At 37.3% G+C, this 10,579-nt stretch overlaps 1 protein-coding gene across 6 annotated transcripts; it reads left to right on the forward strand.

The window, feature by feature from the left end:
- Positions 1 to 260: 260 nt before the first annotated feature.
- On the forward strand, positions 261 to 9,945 carry LOC142543625 (uncharacterized). 6 transcript variants are annotated; one of them, XM_075651034.1, is made up of 3 exons: positions 261 to 568; positions 1,515 to 1,933; positions 3,744 to 9,945. In XM_075651034.1, exon 3 carries the CDS (start codon positions 6,709 to 6,711, stop codon positions 7,900 to 7,902), a length of 1,194 nt encoding a protein of 397 aa, XP_075507149.1. In that variant the 5' UTR covers positions 261 to 568; positions 1,515 to 1,933; positions 3,744 to 6,708; the 3' UTR covers positions 7,903 to 9,945. The 6 variants fall into 6 exon arrangements, 5 of the variants coding, with proteins under 5 accessions (XP_075507149.1, XP_075507131.1, XP_075507139.1 ...); XM_075651016.1 differs by adding an exon at positions 2,587 to 2,669 and having other exon boundaries at positions 262 to 1,933; XM_075651024.1 differs by having other exon boundaries at positions 262 to 568; positions 1,173 to 1,933.
- The last annotated feature ends 634 nt before the right edge of the window (positions 9,946 to 10,579 follow it).

A 10,579-nucleotide genomic window follows, 5' to 3' on the forward strand; every position in this document is an offset into this window, starting at 1 on the left:
AAAAAAACATTACACGAAAATCTTGAGTTCTTCGGTTGCCTACTCGACTCCGGACGTCTTTTTCTCCCCTTGTGCTTGTTGCTGCTGCCAAAGTGAGAATGCCCCTCCAAAAAGTGTGCTAGGTTTTTTTAAATAATCAGTCATCAAGAAAGTTGGAAAAAATCGCACACCAAATTTTTCCTTACGGTATCGACGAAGATGTATTTCATCCGTTTTACTCAGGCACGCTAAGGCAGCTATAATTGCCCGCCCCACCGTGTTATGCTTGCCGATTCATTTTTTTTTTCTTATTCGTGCTGGAGCGGGTAAGTTTAACCGCGCTAGCACCCACTCCTCAAATTTCAACTATTACACCCGTGTTTTTGGATCAAATTGCCTACAATTCAACCCAAATACATGAGAAACAATTACTATGCTTTTAATAAGAACAACTAAACATGCACACAACATAAACAAAACAAGCATGATTAAACTCAAAAGAACACAATAAAACACTTAAAAATGATATAAATCAATTTTCATCTCTTCTTCCGCACGGTTTCATAGTTCCCTCCTCCCCAAGTGCAAGGTATTTCCAGTTTATTTGAGATTGTCGACTTTATACATAGGGCGATAAATTTCTAAATTTGGCAATATTTTGGTGTAATTGGTGATTTTGTTTATGAATATATGCTTGGAATTGTTTATGAATAGCTCGATTGTTGACTAGTGCTTGAGATTGTTGGGTGAATTGAAGGTTATCGTGCTAGCGTTGTTTTGTGACTGGTTTGAATTGGTGGGGTATTTTTTGGGTGATTTTTTTAGTTGAGAAGACAACATTTAACTAGTGGAACCGGGGAAAAAAAGGGCAAATGCATGAATCTTCTTCTTCATTGGCGGCCTTTGCTCGTCGAAAATTTTGGGGACACTACCAGTAGTAACTAAATAGCACTTATTTAGAAGAGTATTCAGATATAGAAAGGTATTGATATGTCACACCCAAATTATATTTGAATATTGCTTCCAGAGAGTGTTAGGGAATATTTAATTTGTACCCGTTGATGTTGTGGCTTCTGTTGTTAGGTAATTTGATGCTAATTTTAAAGCTAGGCAAGAGGATTTTAAGGTGAAGGTGCGAGAAATAATGGTGGATTTTTACACCCACACTATTAATACGAAGTATGGTATGCCAGATTATGAGCATGACGAGTGTATGGCCTTTTTCTTGTGGGGACGGTGGATTACAATGAAATAATGCGAGTGTTGGCAAGATGGAAGCTTAATGATGAAGGGTTTCCAATAAAACTTTGCAACACGTGACTTGAAATATGAGCCACAATCCTGGTTCTTGATTGTGGCTTCAAGGTCGATTCCATCCTGTCACACCTCTTATGGGACACGAGATAAAGAAACAATTCTGTACTATATATTCATCGACAAGACTATAGATGCAGGACAGATTATTCAGAATTATATTTTGAATGCAGTGCGAGATGAAACCACTTTCAGCATGCCACACTCTTTTTTAATTACAGACTTATGCCAGCATGCGGGAATTATTTGGGATGATAATGAGGAACTTCTGAAGGTGAGGGTTCCGATTGTGGTCATTGACAGGATGTCAGTTAATAGAGGAGGACCAGCAAGGGAGTCTCATGAGGGGGCATCAGGCAGTGGCCCATCACAACAGAGACCTCCATCACCCTCCACAATGACCATAACTAACAGCGAGTGGCTTTCTGCTTTGGATCGGAACATGGAGTTGCAGTAACAGCAGTTGGAGGCCTACCGTCGACAAGTTCATGCATTCATGACCTATATGACAGATTTTTCAATTGTATTAGCCCAAGGTTTCCCCAACACCAGCCTTGATGGCACTCCATCCCCTCCACCACCTACTTGGACACCTCACGATGTTTATGAGGGCAACAATCACTGACGCTCGTTGAGATAGGTACGTGGATTCCTCTGTTTTTATTGATTTATTGTATATTGAGAAAATGCATGTATCTAAGTTTGGGGTGTAGAGATAATTTTTAGTTGATCATGTAAATAATATATTGTTGATTATGTAAAGTTGATTTCGTATTGTTCTAAAGTCCTTCCATAGGGATTTTTAAAATCTTTTGTTTTGTTAGAAAAAAATTTATTTTGCTTAATATTTCGAGTTAATGTCGTGAAAAGACCAATCGTGTGGCCGATGATGAAATTGGAAAAAAATCTGAAAAAATATGCTTAGTTTTAAGTGTTAAATTCTTGTGTTTTTTGTCATCGATTTTTGAATTTTTACAACTTCATTCACCTAAAACCATAATCACTTGATTTTCTAATTCCTAGAGACAATTTATGTGGATTAAGTGATTCTGAATAGATAAGTGAATTTGAAGAATTTATTTGATTCTTGTATGAAATTTAGCTGAGATTTTTGAAACACTGAGGTGATATAGGCAGTTCTTGATATTGTTTGAGTCTTTTTTTTTATATATATATTTTGATCATTGCCACTCTTTTGAGCCTAATTATTTAATGAATGAAATATGCATATTTCACATATTTTTATGTGTGTTATATGTACTTGATATTATCCACTCTTGCTTTGAGATACAGTCGATCACATTGATCAATGAAGCATAGAACTGAGTACCCTTCGAGGCTACATACATGTGATATGTGACCTAGGAGTGATATAGGTAAATATTTTGATCCATTTGAGCCTTTCTAGCCACCAAATAACATTGTTTAATTCCTATTCATCACCCCTTTGAGCTTATTGAAAAAATTGAATGGCATGTACGCAAATGCATGTTTGACCTCCATTTTTCATCAATTCAAAACCCCACATTAACCACCTTTCTCGTAGCTTTACACTATTTCTGAACCTCAAGCGAGTAAGTTAGTATGCGCTGAATAATATTTTCAAAATATCCATTGATTGACAGAAAAAAATGTTGAAAGAACAGGATAAAAGAAGATTATGCCTGAAAAAAAAAATAAAAAATGGGATGGAGGTGAAATGAAGAAAGAAGAAAAAATAATGATGTACAATGAAAGGGAATTGAAAGCGAATGTGAGTGTGAAAAGGATGGCATCTGACTGGCTCTCTTATTTGAAATCCCTATCTATTCTTTGAAGTCACTTTCATCCAATGTACTAATAGAGAAGGTCATAAAGATTAAGCCTATGGGTTCTTGAAAAACATTTTTAAGAAATATGGATCCTGATCATATCACACACACACACGTCTCATTGCCTTAATAAATTCTGGTTGATTGATCAGTTATATCTTGGAAATTTGTTTGTCCCTAATCACCCAAAATACCTATTGATTAGTGTGATTGATAAAATTTCTTTGTGGAAAGTTGGCTGAAAAATAATTTTAGGAGTTCACGAGTATGTAAACTTCATGGTAGCATAAATCTATCAGGGTGTTGGGATGGTTAAGTGGAAGTAGCTAGACACACACACAAAAGAACTCTTAAGAAGGTGTGTTGACTGCTTGAATTAAAAACTTTGATCTTGTTTTATTTATCTATGAGGCATTGCGATTAATCTAACTCAAGACTCGATTCAGTTTTTCCGTTATTTAATTTTCTTGCATTGTTCCTTGAGTCGTCGTCAATTTTAGTTTTGCTCCGGACTAGCAAAAGTTTAAAATTGATGGGATTTGATAAGTATTTAGATTTCATGTTTTTTATTAAACTGACTCGTGAACTCCAAGTTTTTTAGCATAATTATGTGTTTCATTTTTTTGTTGTGTCGTACAGGAATATAGGTGACATGCAAGTTTTAGGTACAAATGTTGGATCTCGGCTTTCTCATGCTCAAAATGCAGCGGAAGTTTAATTTTTTTTTTGACGTTCAAAATATTTTTGGACACTCGTGTGGTTTTATCATAAACATTCATAGGGCGTTAGAATTTTATACCTTTGGTGAATTGAATCACTTGGCTCCAACTAATCCGGTATTGACGGATCTAGCTCTTGATTAATCCCTACGAACGATCTTCAAAATCCTTTCTTTATTCTTCTAATCAGGTCCACGACTAGAAGGTTTGATCATCTTCCAAATTGCACTAGAAAATTTGGAAGAAGTTTTAACGTTGGAGATCAAAGTTTAAGAGACGGTTCAAACTTTTTCCCAAGGAGGAGTGCCGAATTTTTAGAGTTGGAGGAGAGGGAATTTTCGAAAATTCCAAGGTGTGGAGGCTAGGGTTATGGCTTGATTACACCTATTTATAATTAAGCCATGACCTAATATTCATAATTAACATTAATGAGCTTTATTAATTAATTAGGCTAGTCCAACTAGTTTAATTAATTAATCAAGGTCCATTAAGAACTTTAATTATTTAGTACGTTAGACTTGTACTCCTACAATCCAATTAAACACCCTACTCACTATATTTAATTTAATGTTTAATAAACTCAACTTTTGAGCTTAATAAATTAAATCAATTATAAATTCAACATTTGAATTTATTATTTAAATTATAAATTCAACTACTTGAAACTCCAAAATTTAATATTTAATAAACTCAACTTTTGAGTTTAATAAATTAAATTATCAGATTTTATAAATTCAACTTCTTGAATTTATTCTCCCAAAATTTAATTATCATAAATTCAACTCATTGAATTTACTATATCATAATATAAATTCAACTTCTTGAATTTATTCTCTCAACGGGAACAAACGATCAAGTGATTGTGTGACCCTCAATGGTTCAGGGATACAGCTAGCCGTGGGTTCACAACTCCTTGTGATTCAGGACATAATCCTTTATACGGGCTTACCCTTATTTGCCACATTCTATGTATCAACGATTGATCTTAAGAATGTCAGAAATCATATTTCTAATTAAACTCATCGAATCATGGTAAAAGCATCTAGTAGCATCGCCCCATGATTCCCTAGGTATAACTGATAGTGCCTGCAAGAACCAGTCGATTATTATTAGCGTACAGTACGGTCCCTTCATCTCATATATCCCGATCGAATCTGCAAACATTGGTTTACCGAGGGTTGCATATTAATTCAATAACTATGTGATAACTATAAATAGTGGCATCACATGTACGGTTGGAGAACTCCTTTTCTAACGTACATCTCATACTCTAGCCAGAGATTCCACGCACTATAATTTCATCATATCACATTGGATATGATGCGATCATGGTATGTCAAGCCCCAAGAGAAGCATGGGGTTCTTTAGAGTTGTCGGGAGGACCAATCACGAGGAGGCGAATGAAGAAATTCAAGGATGCATCGCATGGGCTTATGAGCAAAGAAGAAGAACTTATGAGCGAGGTGCAGAGTGCGGAAGGCTTCATGATGCATGTGAGTAAGTTGGGAGTCAAAGGAATATTATTCAAGCATCTTTTTGAACGGCCGAGACTACACGGACCTGTACACGGGGTCCGTGTCCATTACATCCGAGAACGAAGAAATCCAGAGTCTACCCGGACCCGAGCACGGACCTGTACACAGGGTCCGTGTCCTATGTTTTCCGCAAAGACCGAGTCTACACGGACCCCCTTCCGGACCTCTACACGGGGTCCGTGTCCTTTACGTTTGGGCGAGATTTTTTTTCCTTATTTAGAGTTTTAATTCTTTTGGTAACTAGATTAGTGATATCCTTTTGATATGTAAAGATATTATGGACGAAAATTAACATACAATACACATTATTATTGATATTTTATCAAACTTTTGAGATTTTCTCTCAAACATTTTCAAAGCTTCGCTTTGTGTTCATCAAAAATCAAACTTATCAAGGATTTATTCTTGTGGCGTTTGTCGATTGATTTCATACGGATTGTCAAGGACAAGTTCTTTGAAGGTTCGTCTGTTCTCAATTGTTTAATCGTGAATATTTGTTGATGAGTTTTATAACTTAGAGGTGAATATCACAAACCCATAATTGATTCAAAAGATCGGGACAATACGAATTCCTTGTTCGTTATTAAATTGAGGGCGCGATTCATATTTAATCGTGTTTGCTTTTTATTCGTACGTGGATTCATATCATTTGGTATCAGAGCCTAGGTTCATTGAATTCAAGTAAGTTATCTTGTTCGTAAATCTTCAGATCTGTGTTATCTCTTTGTTCGTATCCAGATCTATTTTGTTTTATCGTTCTTCGTATTTTTTCGTGAATCTGTGATTCTCGAAAAATTTGCGATTTCCTTTTCTTGGTGACTTTTGAGTGTACAATCCTTGTGCAAGAGGAAAAAAAAAGAGTACAAAAAAATCCGAAAATTCACCATTGTTTTTTTTGAGTATGTTGTTCTATTTCCTTTAGAGAATCGTATTCAATTGCCTCTCACAGTAAAAAAAAAAATATCTATCTTCAAATTTCGTGTCTACGCAGTCCAAGTGGGTCGATCACAATTGTTCACAAGCTGAACTTGATTGTTTGATATACAAATACAAAACTTGAGCACACTTTCGATAATACTATGAAATTCGAGTGAAACACTTTGAGTGCGAGTGTTATTTCTTTGGAGTGACTAGTGAGTATTTGTTGTGAGCAAAAAAAAAATAGAGAGGAGAGACGAGCGACTTTCTTTAGAGTGATTGTGAGCATTTGGGTGAGGAACATATTTTGTTTTCTACTAACGTTTTCTTGCAGGTACAAATTTGAAATTAAATGGAGAGGGAGGTAGGAGATAGTTCAAACCCGGGGTTGTCTAAGGTTCAAATGGAGGCGTTGTTTGGCATTTCAGTCGAATGATGAGGGTTGAGTTGGAGCCATTACATGATAGGATGAGTAGGCTTGAAGTTAGTATTAGTGGAGGTAAAACTAAGTCAAAAGATTTGGGTAGAGGAGAAGAAGAGGAAGAATATGATTTGGGAGGAGACGAGGAGAGCCAAAATGAGAATTGGGTTAGAAATGGAAGAGGTAGAGGATTTGGGAGAGGAAAAAGAGAAGCTGTACGGGGTAGATATGATGGGAATAGGGAGGATGGTAACATGGGTAGCATTAAGATGAAAATTCCTTCGTTCCATGAGCAGTCTGACCCGGAGGCATATTTAGAATGGGGAAAGAGGGTAGAGTTCGTGTTTGAATGTCACCACTACTCCGAACAAAAGAAGGTGAGGTTGGCGGTGGTTGAATTCCTAGACTATGCTCTCATTTGGTGGAATCAATTAGTGACCACTAGGAAGAGGTATAATGAGAGACCCATTGAAACTTGGGATGCGATGAAGAGGGTCATGAGGAAGAGATTTGTATCCAATCAATACTATAGGGAGATGTTTAACATGCTCCAAACTTTGATGCAAGGAGTAAAGAGTGTTGAGGACTACTATAAGGAAATGAAAGTAATCATGATTAGGGCCAATATCGAGGAGGATAGTGAGGCGACCATGGCACGTTTTCTTTGTGGTTTGAACAGGGAGGTACAGGATCAAGTGGAGCTTAGGCACTACTTGGATTTAGACGAGATGGTACAAATGGCCATAAAAGTGGAGCAACAACTCAAGAGGCGTGGAGTTGGCCGCACCAATCAAACTGGGGGTTCATCATCTTCTTGGCGATCAAATATGGTGGAACGTGAGGAGAATAAGGTGGTGACCAAGCCCAAGATTGAGACCATACAAGAGGCGCCTGAGCAAGGAGTGCAAGGTAAATCTGAAACTTCTCTTAATCGATCTAGAGATACTAAGTGTTTTAGGTGTCAAGGGTTATGTCATATTGCTAGTCAATGTCCTAACAAGAGGGTAATGATAATGAATACTTATGGAGATTATGAATCTCAAAGTGATTGTGATGATGATAATATGCCTGAGTTGGAGGATCCAGTTGAGGGATATGAAGCGGTTGTGGGTGAAGCGTTGGTGACTAGGCGCATCATGAGTGACCATGCAGGGAGGAGGAGAACAGTCAGAGGGGGAACTTGTTTCATACTAGATGCTTTGTAAACGAAAAGGTTTGTAATGTTATTATAGATGGAGGGAGTTGTACCAATGTAGCTAGTTGTGAGATGGTGGAGAAGTTGAATTTGCCTACTTTAAAACACCCTCAACCATATAGGCTACAATGGTTGAATGACTGTGCAGAAGTGAAAGTGAACAAGCAAGTTGTGGTGTCCTTTACGATTGGTGAGTATGTTGATGAAATATTGTGTGATGTGGTACCAATGCATGCTTGTCACATATTGTTGGCTAGGTCTTGGCAATACGATAGGTAGGTGACTCATGATGGTTTCAAGAATAGGCAGTCATTTGTCCTAAACACAAAACCAATTTTATTGCTTCCATTGTCCCCAAAACATGTGTTGGAGGACCAATTGAAAAAGAAAAAAGAGATGAGGCCGAAAAAAAGAGTGTTCAAAAAAGTTAGATGACCTTAGAAAAAGAAAAAGATATGGTAGAAATAAAGAGTGAACAAAAGAGTGAGATGACCATAGAAATAAAAAGAGAAGAAAGGAATGAGATAAAAGAAAAAGAACAAGAAGAAGATGCCAAAGAAAAGAAAAAGAAAAAGAATTTTATGTCCCAAAATAGTGAGATGGAGATATGTTTATTCTTGCATAAACCCTTTCATGTACCTTTGTACAAAGTGGCTTATTGTTATTGTGATGATATAGTCGGTTCAATCCCGAGCATTGCTATTTCTTATTTGCAGGATTTTGGAGTTGTCATGCCAAGGAGACCACTGAGTCTTATTAAAGAAAGAACCCAAAAGTCCGAGCCTCGAGAATACAAGTACCCTCGCAATGAGGTAAGTTTAGTTGCCAACACCACAACTATGAGGTATGACTTTCTTCCTTACCTTAAACTTGTGTTGCTTTGTTTTCAAGAAATTGTAGAGCGGGTTGCAAGTTTGGTGGTTAGGGGACCGGGTGTCAGTTTGTCTTTATTCCTTGGTTGTTATGGATGTGAGACTATTGATGAAATGCATGTACTTTTTATGAACTTTGATTTTTCACGAGTTACTAAGTTAGTAGGATTTGTTTGCTACAAGAGTTCACTTGCATTAGACCTAAATTCTTGTGATGAATTAAATGATTGCATGGATAGTACATGTAGTGTGTCCTATTTGCATGAGTCATATTTGGCTGGTGATGGTTTTGGAAGATACATGATAGGATATGATAATCTCCCCATTCATGATGAATGTATGTGTAAAGAGAATAAATTTTTATTCCATATTCATTGCATGAGATAATTGTTATTCCTAGTGAGCTATGGTCGTACACGTGTATGGATTTTATTATTGTGTTAACTAGGTCTAAGAAGGGGAGAAATCTGATCTTTGTGTCACTCGTCATTTGGTGTATGTTGAGGTTGTAACATTGACAGTGAAGGCAACCATGGAGTTAGGACTCAAAGCATTGAAGGAGCACGTGGGCGATAACACCTACAGACTTGAGCCTGAAGGTAAGCATGTTGGTCATATAATTTTTGTTATTACTAATCTGATTCGTTTTTGTGTAGGTAGCGAAGATTTGAGGACAAATCCTTTTCAAGAAGGGGAGGATGATGCGATCATGGTATGTCAAGCCCCAAGTGAAGCATGGGGTCCTTTAGAGTTGTCGGGAGGACCAATCACGAGGAGGCGAATGAAAAAATTCAAGGATGCATCGCATGGGCTTATGAGCAAAGAAGAAGAACTTACGAGCGAGGTGCAGAATGCGGAAGGCTTCATGATGCATGTGAGTAAGTTGGGAGTCAAAGGAATATTATTCAAGCATCTTTTTGAACGGCCGAGACTACACGGACATGTACACAGGGTCCGTGTCCATTACATCCGAGAATGAAGAAATCCAGAGTCTACACGGACCCGAGCACGGACCTGTACACGGGGTCCGTGTCCTATGTTTTCCGCAAAGACCGAGTCTACACGGACCCCCTTCCGGGCCTCTACACGGGGTCCGTGTCCATCATGTTTGGGCGAGATTTTTTTTCCTTCTTTAGAGTTTTAATTCTTTTGGTAACTAGATTTGTGATATTCTTTTGATATGTAAAGATATTATGGACGAAAATTAACATACAATATACATTATTATTGATAGTTTATCAAACTTTTGAGATTTTCTCTCAAACTTTTTCAAAGCTTCGCTTTATGTTCATAAAAAATCAAACTTATCAAGGATTTATTCTTGTGGCGTTTATTGATTGATTTCATACGGATTGTCAAGGAGAAGTTATTTGAAGGTTCGTCTGTTCTCAATTATTTAATCGTGAATATTTGTTGCTGAGTTTTATAACTTAGAGGTGAATATCACAAACTCATACTTGATTCAAAAGATCGGGACAACACGAATTCCTTGTTCGTTATTAAATTGAGGGCGCGATTCATATTTAATCGTGTTTGCTTTTTATTCGTACGTGGATTCATATCAGGATATCCACATCCGCAGGTGAGCGGTGAATCCCCGACTACAATGCACTGGTTCCTATATGTGTCGCAATTGTACCCAACCTCGCCACCTGATGACTCTCCTGGAGCCGGTAAACGAATCAAAGCACAACCCTAGCATATAGAGTCTCAGTGTTGTCCCGGATCGTAAGGATTAATGGTGTACAATCATAAAAACACGGACTTATCCTCTCATTGAATGATAACCACTCGGAAAGTCCGAGGGAGAGTTGT

This window comes from Primulina tabacum, chromosome 1, assembly GCF_025594145.1.
Source record: "Primulina tabacum isolate GXHZ01 chromosome 1, ASM2559414v2, whole genome shotgun sequence".
In the NCBI taxonomy this organism is placed as follows: domain Eukaryota; kingdom Viridiplantae; phylum Streptophyta; class Magnoliopsida; order Lamiales; family Gesneriaceae; genus Primulina; species Primulina tabacum.

Coding starts and splice junctions, on each gene's coding strand:
- LOC142543625 (XM_075651034.1), top strand. CDS start 6,709: ATGATGAGGGTTGAGTTGGAGCCATTACATGATAGGATGAGTAGGCTT.